This window comes from Daucus carota, chromosome 2 (genome assembly GCF_001625215.2).
Source record: "Daucus carota subsp. sativus chromosome 2, DH1 v3.0, whole genome shotgun sequence".
Classification (NCBI taxonomy): domain Eukaryota; kingdom Viridiplantae; phylum Streptophyta; class Magnoliopsida; order Apiales; family Apiaceae; genus Daucus; species Daucus carota.
The window spans coordinates 41,236,542-41,252,407 of record NC_030382.2 but is presented as its reverse complement, the minus strand read 5'-3'; the positions used below and the strand labels follow the sequence as shown (position 1 = coordinate 41,252,407).

Genomic DNA, 15,866 nt, shown 5'->3' with positions numbered 1-15,866 from the left:
TGGAAACGTACTAGCACACTAATATCTCCCAGCACGATAGTCTACTTACTCCCTGGATGCCCATATAATTGATATAACTTGTGGTCGATATACTTTGAATTATATGTCTATAATCAACGATCTCATTTAATTGAAAAGAGGAATATATATGAATTATATAATGAGCAAATCAAATTTTATCAAATTTTCCAATATTAAAAGTAAAATTTATGAATTGTGATAAGTATGTGGTTTTTAAATATGTGGATAAAAGTTTCAATCTTATAATTTATTTTTAATATATATGTGGTATTAAATATTGTGATCGTAGTTTTTTAAAGCAAGTGATTGTAGTTAAAAGTGAAATAGTTCACGTGGACCGTCAATGAAAGAGCGGAAATTAGTGTATTTTTGTGATATAAATAGACTAATTCAATTCCGTGATTAAATATACACGAGTGGAATATGTGCACCTCAATTTTAAATTCGAGTGAAAAATAAAAAAGTTTGTTGTTGAATGGTCAAAATCAAGTACTCCATGTGACATACCTCTTTAATTGGTTGTAAATCATGTGCGGGCCTAGGTTATGTGCAATTGTGCATACTCATCACCCACCCATAAACAAATTATACATACACACACAAAATGTTCTTCGACATTTTTTCAATTCTTTCTAACTCAGCTTGACTTTATACTCTATATTTCTCAGATTTTAGTGTAAAAACTGTGTGATCTCCCAGTCGACTGACTTTAATTTCTTATATGAATGATTAAAATTTTGGGACCGTTTGGGTTAGCTTAAAATAAGTGCTTTTTGCTTAAAATAAATATGTGGAGTAGAAATTAGAAGCAGGATAAGACTTATAAGTGATTAAAGTGTTTGGGAAATAAGTAGAAACCTGAAACAAAAGTTAGCATTCCTAACTTTTTATAAATGCTTCTTAACTTATTATATAAACGGTACGAATAAGTGCTTATAATTTATAATCCAGATTCTGGATTTATAAGTCTCAAACAAACACTCACTTAATGTCGATAAAGAAGAAATACTGTTTCGTAGGTGGTACACATTTTGAAAATCTTCCAAGTAAGCTTCAGGAGATTTAAAGCAAGTCTAATAATGTCATAGTTTATTTTTAATAAATATAATAAAATTTTATTTCCTCATAATTTAGAACATTATTATTTTTAGTTACAATAATACTTTTCATTTTATGTTTATATTATTACAATAACAATATGTTTAAACTGAAAAAACTGAGGAATTAAAATGATCGCAAGCCAAGAATTTAATTTAAAATCTCATTTAGGAAAGCCGCGGGATTTATATTAATATTTACGTGAGAATTTATGGGTTGGATAGTAATAGAAGCATAATATAAAGGCATGTGATATGGAGGCATTAACAAAATCTGGGGATGGAGCCTGTCGCGTGTCGGTGGCGTCGTGCCGACAATAATGTCACCGACGGTGTGACCGGTACTAGCAGGTCACTCACCCATATAAAGTCGCATCTCGAACCGACAGCTGGAGGTGGCTGGCACGTTTCCCCATGCACCACCTTGTTTATAAATATCCCACATCTTGTTTATTACTCACCGTTTCTCCAACGCTTTCCCGTTCCTCCTCGATTTGCAATACATGTCAAGCCACTTTTTTATTTTTAAAACTGTACCCGCAATTTATATATTTTTTTGTCGTTAATTATAATTGCGAAGATGGTCCAAGTAAGCAAGTTATATGTTTTTACTCTGAAAAATAATTTCGATCGGATCGAGATCACTGTCCAGATAAAGGATATATTTCAATATTATCTGATTTCGCATAATTATAAAGATATCAAATCCAGGGATAAAATATTCTTAAGTTCATATTGAGTATAAAAACTTTGTAATGTGAATAGGGCGAGATATTTATGTGATTTAATGGATGAAATAAATAACAACAAAAATTGTCATTAATGTGTAGTATTACGTGATTCGCAATTTACATAGAAGCATTTTCTCAACCTAAAACAAAATTCGTGGAGTTATGCAACAAAATATACACCAACTACACAATTTTCACTTAACTCAATTTTCGAAAATAAATCTTTATTTTTTATAAATAAAAAATATAAAATTTTAGATTTTAAATATTTTAACATAAATTCTTATTTTCATAAAAAAAAAAAAAATCCGCGACAGCATTCTTAATATGCTACAACAAAACTTGAAAGAACCCTCGCAAGTAGACAACTTTTTTCAGGGAAACAAAGTGCATGTTAATTTTATTCAAGCAAGAAAGCACATTTAAATTTGAATATTCACCAGGGAAATGCAAAAGATATACAACTTTTTTCCATTTCGGAGTCATATATTTCAAATTTCAAATCACTTTCCTTGTCACTTGCTTCTTCATTCAAAAAAGAAAAAGAAGAAAATCGTGCTTACTGGATTATGCTTAACAATGCATATGGCGTTTACACAAGGTCCATTTGGGATACCGCTGGTGCTAACAAAAAAATACTGTTAAAAAAAATCAGCTAACTATTTGATAAGTTTTCCAATATTAACAGTTACTAAATTGAAAATTAATATTTTTGACGAGATCTGATATTTAAAGTTTTAACAACATTTCGGAACATCTGAAAAGCAGTTTTTCTTAAAATCATGGGAACCTGCTATTTCTAGAACAACTTTTAGACTAAAGTTGCTATTCAAAAAAATTGTTTTTTAAATTTACATAAAAAATATTTACGTGATTTTCAGCAAAAAAACTGTTGCTGTTTACAAAAATAATACCAGATGTAGCTCTGAGCAAACTGCAGATTTCAGCTGAGCGAAAACACTGGCTAAAATAACATTCTCATCTTGTAAACGATGAAGTGTGATCTAACAATAGACAAACTCTTTACTAATATATACAATTTAAATTCCACCCACTCTATCCACAAATTGCCTCTTTCAATTCACCTCTTTCTTGTATTAACCTTTACTTGTGGAGATATAAGGAGCAATGCATTACATGAAACATTCGAGACGATCTTTTTTGCTATAATCTGAACATTTTTATCTGCAGTCGAGAATGTATGCTATCTTTAACTTCGATCAGGCATAGTCTCAATTGGAACTGATTTTGCGGCATCCAAATGGTTAAGACGACATGTTCCTAGGAGGAATTCTGGTAGCTCCTCGTATGTGTCCGCCTGCAGAAAGTCACTTTTTTACAGTTAAAATCCATGCAAGCTTCCACTATAAAATTTAACATTAATGAAATCTTCACCGTAAAGTAAAGTTTATAACCCCCTTCTTTTGGTCTGGTTGATGTAAAAATCATATAAAAGACCAAGCAGTATTTGCGGCAGCCACCTTTCTGCTAACAGGACTAGGAGAGCAGCGTAAATTCTTTCATTTAGTCTTTCTCATGCAATGTATCTATGGTTATTGGTTGTTAGTCTATCGTCCTTAATATCAGTGGAAAATAGAAAGAGAGAAATCATCTAAACCAATCCATTCATCTTCAACATATATGCTTGTCAAAAAACATAAACATGTAAGCTAGCTTATCTCGGTAGGTGCCAAAGGACTTGGGAAAATTTTACATAAGGGCGGGAATCTGAGTAGACAGAGTACCTTCATCTCCTTGTCCAAAAATAAAAACCCTTTATCGTGATAATGCCCTTCCAAACACTTGGCTAAATACTACTCACACTCTACCACAACAGGCGCTCAATTCCAATTCTTTAAAGCTAAATATTGTTATCATAAACTTTACATTGATGCAGATTCTACTAAGGTTACTTAATACAAATACCAGATCACATACACTTGTCTGAATTTCTACTTGGCACACAATGCTGTGAATCTTGTTAATATTAGTGGTTAGTTAGACATAAACATATACGACTTTATCATTTAAAGTGGGATTTTCTGCAGCAATGAAAACAGCGGTTTTACCTGTATTAAGAAAGCCATTTCTATCACGAGATTGTTCAGGTATCCAAGAACTAGACTGACTACGCCCCTTGCCACAGTTGATGACCCCACGTCAACATCAAGCTGAAATTCAAAGAGTTTCAAGATTGAAATAGTAAATACAGTAATTCTATAACCGACCCTAGTTGTGCGCACATCGAGAGCTGTTTGTTATATTTTTAAAAAAAATGAATTCACTCACTAAAGCTGTTCCACACGTGTTAAACAGACTGAGAAGTTTACTAATGCATAATCTTTGAATATTACCTCCAAGTAGTTTTTTCCACGAAAGTAATTAACTTGAAGTGCTTGACCCAACAAACAAGCTTTCTTTCCTACACTCTGCTTTACAATCCACGATCCCTGAGATACAGTCACAGGTAGTAATTAGATCGACTACATTTTGGTATATCGATAATATAGTCAATGGGAGGCAATTGATGATAAATCATGCAAACAAAACTGTTAAAAAAACAGATATTGTTAACCAACGATGATGGTGGAAGTCACATCACCCAATTAAACTGCTTGCTTTTGGACACTAACCTTAGAAATATATGGTATGAGTTTAAACCTTGCGTTCCTATAAGTGTCATCTCCATTGACAAAGTTCTCTAGCAAAGGAGAATCTTCCAAAGGAGTACTCATCATATAATAAAAGGCCAAACTGTACATAGGTGTACCAGGGACCTAAATTAAGGAGTCACAAATCAGAAGATACAGTTCCATATTCCCTACCACAAAACAAAGCATAACACAGGCAGTATTACCTGTATATTAATAATGAAGAAGAATTCTGGTCCACCCTCAGCAGCATATTTCTGCCAAATTTCAAATTGAACTTTCATGAGGGGTTTGCATCACTATTTGTAGCAATAAAAACAATATATTGTACACCAATGCTTTACAAATGATTTACAAAGATAGAAATAAAAACATCGCAAATGGCAAATTAAACCTGAGTAATGCCACCAGGACGGCCACCAAGATCATCTTCACGCTTGTTTGATTTGATCCAATCTGCACCAATAAATTCCATCAGAGTGCCTTTTGCCTTGCCCTGGTGATGAAAATTTTAGAAGGAATGTGAGATGCCTCAGAGGCTACACAAGTATTAGGAGAAATTCAAATTGTAAAGACTGTTCGTCAAAGAGCAACACGTCAATAACAGATATAAAAGCATATAAGCATTCTACAAAAAGCATTAAGCCGCTTTTTAACTGAATCATGAAGACTTAAAGTATTTGGTGCACATCACTAAGAAGGATTACGTTCTACAAATTTCTACAGCTCCAGACAAAAGCAAGCCACTTGAGATTACCGCAACCACAAGTACAAGTGTATGACACTCTCTCCTTCACTTGGCAGGTATCTCTTCTCTGTTTATTAAATGAAACATGTACCCGCAACCACAAGTACAAGTGTACGACACTCTCTACTTCACTTGGCAGGCATCTCTTCTCTGTTTATTAAATGAAATATGTTTGTCTTTACAAATTTATGACACCACTAACATCTCTTCATTATCTTGGACAAAAGCTTGTTGAATGTTATGATCTCATTATCTCTTCATATCCTTGGACAAAAACAATTGTGAAGGCTCCCTCATCAGTCATCACCACTGTCTGTGGAAGGACTCAACTGCCAATGCATGCAGGCTTACAACCCTAAATTTTACAGAGGCCCCTTTCTCATTGCCACTTTATCTCCTCAATAATTTAAGCAATTTTTTTGATAGGCCAAATAAAGCAAAAATGGTAGATGTAAGCATACCAATAATACATATTTCTTAAAGTACTGAAAATCAAACATTGCCAAGGTGGATTTGAGTTTCTTATTTAGTTTCCAAGTATCCCAAATAAGTGTACCTTCTGACCATCCCGAAGATAGGTCTTTTCTCGTATTAGAAAAGCTGAAGGATCAGCAGGTGCCCAACTGCAGGGAAGATTACAACTCGAGTCATTTGGAAGAGTGGAGCCGTAAATGTGTGAAACATTTTCTTCCCAAGACAACTCTTGTAAGTCCTTGTAACCTTTCTTTTGAACTGCATGAAAAATTAATTTTAATTACTTGAAAGATGTAACTGTACATATGTTTTGTTTAAACACCACCATATTAATATCTCCAGCATGTGGTATGTCTTGACTACCTACATGTGTTATGTTTAGACTACCACCAGATTAATATCGCCTAATTTCCCAATTCTGTTTCTGTTCCTATATGCATTCATAATGCTTTCGTGCTTTAGGTCTCTGCCTATACAAGGACCAGTTTTCGTAACTCCTTAACATGGAATGATATTACATCCTACACTTTATACTTTTTTTATTTATCTTAACAAAAAAGAGACACTAATAGTACTAACCTGCACGTTCATGAAACTTTTTCACAAAATTGGCAGCTTTTGAAAATTTAGGCTGGGTAGTCTCCTGTAATTTCAGTAATCAAGAACTATGTCAGCAAGCAAGTGAACAAAAGAAGAATACAGTACACAATTTTGAAGAAACTTTACAAAAAGATATAAGCAGGAACTGGTAATGCTCTATATATCATTGTATTTAAACTATTCCCGCTAATGCTCTATATATCATTGTATTTAAACTATGTAGTAGATTAGCACTATAACATGGGCTAGTTGAGATCATATATCTGGTTTCATGCCTTCATTGCAAAAAAATTAGCATATAGGTCAACTTTTTAATACTATTTAAAAATATATATATTACATAAATTAAAATATCAGAAGCGAAACATTAAATCCCTAGGAGGGTGAAAAGCTCTGTGGATAACCAGATACAGTCCACCATTACGAGGGTAAATATGTAATGATCAGATAAACCCACCTCAAGTTTGTTATCACAGGCTTATAATATATATACTTTAAGTAAACAGGTCACACTAATTTAATGTTATATTGGAGATGAGCCAATTGGTCCATCTCTAAAAATCTTATAGACGTACCCTGTAGTGACCGTCTTGACTCTTGTCAGAAGTCCATTCATTGTCTGATTGGTACTCATCAATTGGTTCTGGTACATCATAAAACTCGTCTGACATATTATGCAAATCCATGAGACTTGAAGACCCTGATATTTTTTCCCGCTCAACTCCTGATTTTTCCTCTCCAACCACTATATTGACTTCTTTGTTAATAGTCCCCTTTTCTATTTGAGGCAAATCAGTATCACTAGCAACCTCTGATGAACAATCAGAAGGGTTCCCTGCTTTTGTTCTAAACATCTCTCTTAAAGCTGTAGATTAGAGAACATATATACAAATATTTTCAGCATGATTCTAATTAAGACTATTATTTCAATTGGATATGCAACTCTGATTGAACAAAAACTGCACCTGCAACTCTCTCGAGCATACGGACAGTTCTGGATCTTGCATAAGGTTTTGGTAGATAGGGTTTCCACAACTTCCAATCAATAGCCAACATGTGCTTAACTACTGATTCTTTTCCATGGTTCACAGGTGTTATAACATATCCACCGCCTGTAAATTAATACAACCGGATCAAAAATTGCTTAATGAAAAACAGTTACGCAAAGCTGCAAGAGTAGACGAGACCCTACGTTAAAGTAATTACAGGGTTTCATGAGTAGCTTAATGCAGGTTCTAGAAACTAACAAAACAACACATTTTCTTATTTGACAAATAGTTACTTTTACGCATTTGCAGAATTTTCAGTCATGCATGCATTTTCTAGATACTAGAGTTATACTCCCATCAGAACGCTTTAAAAAGAAAGCACTAGAAGTTTTGGAAATGAGATGTCAAGGAGCTCACATGAGCATACAATATGCAGACAACTATAACATGAATTACTTGGATGCTATATCTAGCTCCTCTGGATCTTATGACAGAGTTAAGTTCAAGAAATAAGGCCTTCATCCGTCAATAAAAACCAGATCTTAAAGAAATAACTAACATGAATGTGAAATTGAACTTTTGCTGCTCAAGACCCTGAGAGCAAAGGCATAAGCCTGTTAGGTAGGGGTATGTAATCCATACATGTTTTAAGTTAACACGAATACGGTTGACATATGTTGCATATTAGAATACAGACAAGCTTATTAACATTTTATTCACATAGTTAGTGTTTTAATGTCCCAACTTCATGTTTAGACTTATAATTATAACATGTGTTTATTGAAGGAAATTTAAGAAACAAAAAGAGAAGAAATGCAAAAGGAAGGTTGATAGTGAAGAAATGAGATTGTTGAGCAAGTTAATTACACGTATACATTACAAAAATTTAGAAACATCCTTTAGATGTCAGTCAAATTGCATCATCTTAATCAAGATCAATGGCTTCATGATTAGCAATTACAAAAACTCTAGCTCCCAATTTAAAGCATACATTACTTTTAAGGCAAGCACGAACATAGCCACGATGTGGTGGACATCTTCTGTGGTATACAGAATGGTAGAGTATAACTGCAGAAGACCATTAGAAGAATGTTAATGCATCTGACATCATGACACACGTATCAAATTCACAAATTCTAAAAAATTAATACCGTAGGTTCCATCATCCTCCCTCCTCCAGTAGCGCCGCAACAAAAAATCTCTTCGATGTGCCCCCCTGAAATTATTTGTAGCGTTAAAACCATAACAGATGTCGTCTTTTATTCTCTTCTATATGCTATAAGTCTCACCATGCCAGCCAATCATTATAGACTTTCATGTGAATTATATCTGTATGACCATTAAGATGCTCAATCACGCTGCCACCAGAAAAACAGAAGTCCCATCTGCAAAAAATATTATCTTTCAACCTCTACAAGAAGCAGTGCTAATGTGAAGCATGAAGTCAAGTAATTGGAAGGAAGGCATTCAGAATAACATACTTTGTATTTTATATTTTGGGTCAGTTACAAGCTATTTAAATATTCACGCAAACATGCCTCCACTAAGGCTCAAACCCTCATTTTTTGGTAATTAGAATAACTTGCTCTTTATTTTATTTTTTTGGGTCAGTTGCAGGCAATTTAAATATTCATGCAAACATGCCTCCTCGCAAAGGCTCGAACCCTCTACCTCTTGTTACCAAGAACTGAAGGGTATTCACTAGGCTAGTAGGCTACATTGCTACAATGCTGATGCTTTATTTCCATCAGGAGACTCTGGAGTATGGAAAACCAGAGCTGAGCCAAGACCTTATTATTGTAACAATGTGCAGTCAAACTGTCAAAGTAAGTTGCTGTATATCGAACGAACTAATGCTTATTAAAATTTAAAACAGCATTGTTGGCAAGTAATTTCCGTATATCTATACTGTACTATTAACGTTGAAATATTAGAAGTTTGGTGATCTGTCAGTATTTGGACTTCAGGCTTGCTACTTGATCATTATTAGGACTTATGTTCATGTCTTGCTTATTCCAAAAAATTATATTGATGAGTTTAATTTAATTTAACTCAATGTTTAATAACACATATAAAAACTTTAGTTTAAACCCCTCTCTTATGACCTAATTACCTTATAAAACTATTCAAAGTTAAACACAACTATAAGTCCTAATCATTTTATAAACTTACACATAATAATTAAAATATAAAACTAAAATAACATAAACTAAAAAAATAACCAGTGCATCACACATGATATAAGCTAGTATAAGTTAAGGGTTATTGGCTATTTCACCGAAATCTAAGTGTTATTACACCTGTTGAGCTTTTACACACTTCTTTATAAAGATGACATACTTCTCAATTCACCCCAAGGTTTGAAATATGGCAAATCTAGATATAGCTAAACTCATTCCACCTCTTTAAAAGTTTCTTGCACATCACAAGAATAATTAGCCAGAATTAAAAACTTTGCATCTATCTTTAATTGATTTTTGTTTTTAGTCAAAAAAATAATAAGAAGAAGAATAAAAAAGAAAGATTAAGATTTTTGAGTGCGTGTGCCCATATGCCAGTGTAAAGACAAAGCCTTACACTAGGAATTCGAATCACGCCAATGGGAGTGGTTAACACTCGTACACAAATAATTAACTCCTATTAACATATTCTTGTGTGGGAATCCTGTTCCCGTCAAATATAGGATTCCGTCTGACTAAGCACCCCACTATATTCTTCTTTGAACTTAGATTTCAGCCTATTCCTGAAATCCACACCGCCTCATTCTTCCCATGAAGTGAATAATAAATCTTATTATTCTTGCATGAAATGCTATTACCTAAAAGGAAAAGTATATGGGGGGAAAACATAGAAGCGTCGACTTGAGTCAAATGGATATATACAAGTTCTCTCCTCTCCTCATTAGGAATTTTGAGTATATCAAACCATCATTACGGAGTGTTTCACCAAAAAATAATAAAAATAATATTACAGGAACCACGGGGGGAGGGGGGAGGGGGTATTTAAGGTAAAAAGCCTCAGCGTTATTAATATGCATTACAAAACAGTGGAAAATAACAAAATATATACAACACAGTTTTCAACAAAGAGTGTTGTGGTCTAGCAGGCAACAACTACAATATTAAGACAAGGGAGATAAAATCAAACAAATTAACAGTTTAACATGAAAGTTGCAATCTCCACAAATTACAAAACTGCTAATTCTGCATAAATAAAGCATTTACTACGGTGGCATCTGTAAGATGGAACAGTGTGTAATTTGTGAAACTAGCTATACACAAAAATAGCTCCATAAATAGTTGGTAAGACTGAAGCACTGTGCAGAAATATGTCAACAACTTACTCTGATCTAGAGGAACCAAGAGACATTACAGTTTGAAAAATTGCCTCTGAAGTTCCATCTACCACACCAACGGCCATTAGTGCTGGGGGGTCATCCAAACGCTGAAAAAGTCAGATATACACATCAGAGATATGATGGAAAACATTTACATGTTTAAGCTAATAACATATGTCGACCTACCCTTCTTCCACCGGAATTCCTATCTTTTGATTCTTTGAACAGTCGTAAACCTACATAGCCAATTTGAGAAACACACATATGTATGTACACCTAAATAAACTATTTCATCTAAAATCAAAGACAAAACTTAATTGTACCATTTTGACAGCCAAATATTTGCCATGGTGAAGGTGCAATAACGTCGGAAGTCATTGCATGTACATGCATGGAAGCTGCAGATATCCAGTCTATTGATTCTTTATTTGACGTCCTCTTCAAAACACCATCAAAAGCTCTGTAAATAATATTAGAAACCTGATGGTGTCAAAATAATGTTCATGTGAACTGCAGAGTCTACTACAAACTGGATGAGTAAAAGTCTAAATTAGTTTTATAATGGTTAAGTGATAAAACTGAAATGCAGTCAACAGCGACATGTCAAACCCAAATTCTAAACTTTAGACTTGCAAGGTATCTTGATTTGCTAACATAAAAATGCAAGTTCTTAAGTGACCTGCCCAAATTTACACATAATGTTATATCAAGATCAGATAACCAGTATGTGTTACATAAACAAATTACTATGTGTGTGCAGTTAATTCTATCAAAACAGCCTGTTTCCATGTGCTCCCTTTTATCAGATAGATGGGTATTGACGTATAGTGTATCTGCGGATGATTCCTTACAAGTTACATCTATTTACAAGGAAACAGGATGTCCAAGATCTAGCTTAAACAAGTTGAGGAGCTCATAAGCATGTTAGCAGCATGTTCAATATTGCCATATTACTATGATGAACTATTTTAAATTTACCTAAAAGGTTGCCACTTTCTCTTTGAACAAGACACAAGGTTGGCTTCGGGGTTAAGTGCAACGTCCCGTAGATGTTGAATCCATCTTGCAGCTTCTTCTGGACTGGTTGCTCCCAACTGTAAAATTTAAATTTTTAAGAAACTCATATAAGAGAATCCATACTGTGAAAAGTATTAATTTACAAGTAAACTTTTTCACCTTAAGCTGATCCTTGTGATTAGAAGTATTATGTAAGGAGAAAATGAAGAATACCTACAAGTTAAAAAGGAAATAATAGGTAAATAAATTTATGACAGATGGTTAGTCCTTGTAAGACCCGACGTAATAGAACTTCATCTCAAGACTATATACTTTTCTGTAAGAACTCTCTCTTCCTTCATCCGTGACCCTGATGCAAGAGTCTATAATAGCACTTCTCACTTGCTCCTAACATAATAAGATGGGAAATAAATAAAATCAAATTAGTTGAAAGTTGATCGGGATACCTTTTAATTTATGAGTTACAAAGCAGAGCTCCTACCAGTTCACGGGCACTAACAAAATATTTAGCACACTTGGATAAATTTATTTCACAACTGATGAAAAGGGGATAGATCTTAGTCTTACAAAATAAAATTAAAACAAACAAACAAGTACCTATAGTGGATAAGGAATCAACAATACTTCGTTTTATAGATTCTACGTTCAAAAGTTTTTAGAATTTAGAGTATATTTCTTGTGCTAGCCAAGTCTAACGTCAGAACCAGTTTATACTTTATATGTTGTCCACTGTGAATAAAAATACTAGAAGTTTTTATGTCGTGATTTGTTGCTGAAACGGGATTGAGTGACTTGTAAAAAAATTAAAGGTTAAAAGAAGTAGAGATGGAAATGTATGTGAACTGCGACTGAAAGAGATGATGACTGTAAGCAGAAGATTATTACATTTTCCAAGAAAATGACTAAGATAAGGAGATGAGGTAATCAATATGAAGCAGAAAAATTGTATCATACCACAAATTGATGAAGTGCAATAAGGTTAGAAAAAATTATAATATGTCAGTAAAGCAGCCTAATAATTTATCCAGCCTCACCTCATTCTGTTTCAAAAGACCAAACAGAAAACAATATTTTGTAAGTTTAGGTATCAAGTATTTGCTCCTTCATTTATGCTGGCCTACTTTGCTTGTAATATTCCTCCATATATCTATAAGCAAACTTTTCGCAAGTATACCAACACTGGGAATCATCTATGGCAATTCCATGGCTTTGGACTTCTATAAAGAGTTCATCTTAATTCTGGTATGATGTGACTTCCCAGGATATTTTTATAGAGGGGAACCCAACTCAGACATGTCTGATCACAAAACGAAGCATTCCGGATCTAATTTGATTCCCAAGTTAAAGCCTTGTTGTTAATATTACTGATTAGAAAAATCAAAGTACTAGACTACTAGTAATCCCCACATAAGTAGTTAACCAATTGGTATCGCAACAACACTCGTACACAATGCAATAATCCATTGAAAAGGTTATCATATTAAACACATTAAGCAAAATGGTGGGTATCAACACCCCCACCAACCAAAACAAGAATACCAAAACCCCACGAAACCACAACAATATAAAAGAACCCATGTCATCAGAGACAAATATTTAGCAAAGAAGAAAAACAAGACAACTCGATAAAATAATCATCTAAGACAAGAACCAAAATTACAAGTCACCACTATTATGTACTTTACAAATTTCAAATTCCCAAAACTAAAGTTAACAACAAATTCAAATAAACATGAAAAAAATCACAAATAAAGCAAAAAAATTAAATTTAACAAAATGTATACATGCAAGAACCCTTAAAATTACAATATTTACTTAATAAAACAAAAAAAAACAAACTGTCAAGAACCCTAAAAAAACAAAAGGGTTTATATACTCATACCTGTGTATCTGCTTCTGAAGAGGGTATTGATTTGAAGCTCTTGAGACAATTCCCATCAAGAATGAAGTATCTTTTACGTGAATATTGAAGCCCAATTCGATTATGACGTATTATATAAAGCCAACCCTCCATTGTCCCCTTCAATTTTTTTGTATTTTCATTTGAAAACCACAATGCACATAAATCTTTTTTATATATATATGCAAGAACCCTTAAAAGTACAATCTTTTCACTTGATTCTTGAAAAAACTGACAAGAACCCTTAAAGAAACAAAAGGGTCGCGTAAAATCTAAAATTTTATATACTTCTTGATGAAAACAGCAATGCACATACAACTGCACCAGTATATATTATTTGTATGTATATGTGTATGTATAGGTAGAGAAATTTATAGGGGAAGGAAGGAAAGGATGATCCTCTGACCCCAGAAAAGGGAATCAAAGAATCAATATGAAGAATCCAGGTATTGTTTGGATTTTCCAGAAAATTTATATTTTTTGTTTTATTTTGTGTTTGGGCTTGGTTCTTTCCTCAGGTTTTATATGAACAAGACTTGTGTGGTTTGTTAGTTGGTATCCAATGAGATTTTTTTCCTCGAAAAAATAAGAAAGAAAAAGAGAGAGAGTAAATAACTTAGTGTGGTGGAGTTCATTAAAAATATTTAAAAAATGTGTTAATTTAGCAAACGCTATGTCATTCTGTATTTTTATTGTACAAATTATATTTTTTAAAATTATTAGGAATGAGTATAATCATACTAAATCTTTGTTCAAGAAAAATATATAATTCTATTTTAATTATAAAGTTGAGGCTCTGCAAAAAATTAAAATAACTTCCATAAATGAATCCGAAGGAACGCCATAAATTGAAGGAATTCTTCCAAAATTAGAGACCGCGACACAAATTTAATTTTCGAATGTTAAATTTTATCTTTTTAATATGTAGCACACGCACAAATATTTTGAGTACATAGCTAAAAAGTAAATCTGTTTCTAATATAATTTTAACTTATATAAAAATAATTTTACTGATAATTTGATTATACAGCTAAATTAGTTAAACATATATATCAAAAATTAAATATCAATTATCAATAATGAGTTTCGTTAATATTACTGTATACAGCTCAGGAAGGGGTGGCCCTTGTTAAGACTGGACATGAACAAAAATCGTTGTAGACTTGACATATGAATGACATGTTGACGTGATTAAATATCAGACTAAATTAGCTCTGCAAATTAAACTAGGACTGTGTTAGACGAGCGGCCACACGCGATCCTGAATTGTATATATTAAAAGATGAAATGCGACACATAATTTAATTTTTCTGAGAAAAAAATAATTCTTAAAACAAGTCATGTAACTGTTGACGGAGGAATTTGATAAATCAACAAACGTGAGGTTCGTTGCCGGAATCGGGTGTTTCACGGTGATTATATGACAGAAATCCGTCGTGGGCGGTGGTTTTAAGTGTTTGAGGGTGGCTGAGATCAAGGGAATATATTTCTGCTCTCGTTCTCACAACTCTCGATATATCCCCTCAATGTGCCTACGTACCCCTTTATATAGGGGATCAAGCCGTACGTAATTCTATTGAACCAGGAGTCCTAGTTTGATCAGGACTAAGCCTCTTGGCGATAAAGTCGAAAACAAGCCGATGGCTTATTTCGGAAAGTCCTACTCCTGTTAGAATTAGTTTTGAGGTTGACTACCTCAGACTCCTAATCCAAATAGATCACGGATACGACGATATCTCCATTACGAGAGATAACATCTACCACGACTCTTATGGAGAAGTTATCTGGGAGAGCCATGACTAACCCCTCGAGGTGTAGGGACATGTCCTCACCTCCCGGTGAGATCTTCGTCTTCAAACAAGGTAGACAGGGAGCCAAATTACACGATCGCCTCAATCCCCCAATGAGGGCTAATTCACCAGAATACAGGATTCAGACATATGATCGACCTTCACATTACCCCGGAGGGCCTTTAAGAATCATCATCACCTCAAGCCCCCACACGAGGGTTAACTCGGCAGATAGCAGGATTGAAGATTGTAGATCATGCCCGGATGAGCCCGGGAACTATCAGATGAGCCTGACAACTACCAAATGAGCTTGGTAACTGGTCTTCATATCCCTCGGAAGGGTCGTCACGGAGACTCACTCATCCTCTCTCTCTCATCGTTCATTCACAATTGTATTTCTTTTAGGCCAAGGGACGCGTCCTGATAGGGAGGACGCGTCCTGATAGGGAGATAGGGAGGAAACGTCCTTCCCTATTCCTGTTCTCATCCCTGTTTCCTGGACAAGAGACCG

At 34.0% G+C, this 15,866-nt stretch overlaps 1 protein-coding gene across 2 annotated transcripts; it reads right to left on the bottom strand.

Moving 5' to 3' along the window:
- Nucleotides 1-2,675: 2,675 nt before the first annotated feature.
- Nucleotides 2,676-14,057, bottom strand: LOC108207583 (protein ENHANCED DISEASE RESISTANCE 2-like). 2 transcript variants are annotated; one of them, XM_064087564.1, is made up of 20 exons: nucleotides 13,548-14,057; nucleotides 11,978-12,052; nucleotides 11,825-11,878; nucleotides 11,627-11,742; nucleotides 10,972-11,108; nucleotides 10,835-10,884; nucleotides 10,655-10,755; nucleotides 8,601-8,696; nucleotides 8,463-8,527; nucleotides 8,308-8,379; nucleotides 7,288-7,434; nucleotides 6,898-7,187; nucleotides 6,302-6,365; nucleotides 5,805-5,980; nucleotides 4,895-4,996; nucleotides 4,707-4,757; nucleotides 4,483-4,626; nucleotides 4,204-4,299; nucleotides 3,919-4,020; nucleotides 2,676-3,167 (listed from the first exon to the last, which is right to left on the bottom strand). In XM_064087564.1, exons 1-20 carry the CDS (start codon nucleotides 13,677-13,679, stop codon nucleotides 3,060-3,062), a joined length of 2,178 nt encoding a protein of 725 aa, XP_063943634.1. In that variant the 5' UTR covers nucleotides 13,680-14,057; the 3' UTR covers nucleotides 2,676-3,059. The 2 variants fall into 2 exon arrangements, with proteins under 2 accessions (XP_063943634.1, XP_063943635.1); XM_064087565.1 differs by lacking the exons at nucleotides 2,676-3,167; nucleotides 3,919-4,020 and having other exon boundaries at nucleotides 4,483-4,603; nucleotides 13,548-13,815.
- Nucleotides 14,058-15,866: the final 1,809 nt, after the last annotated feature.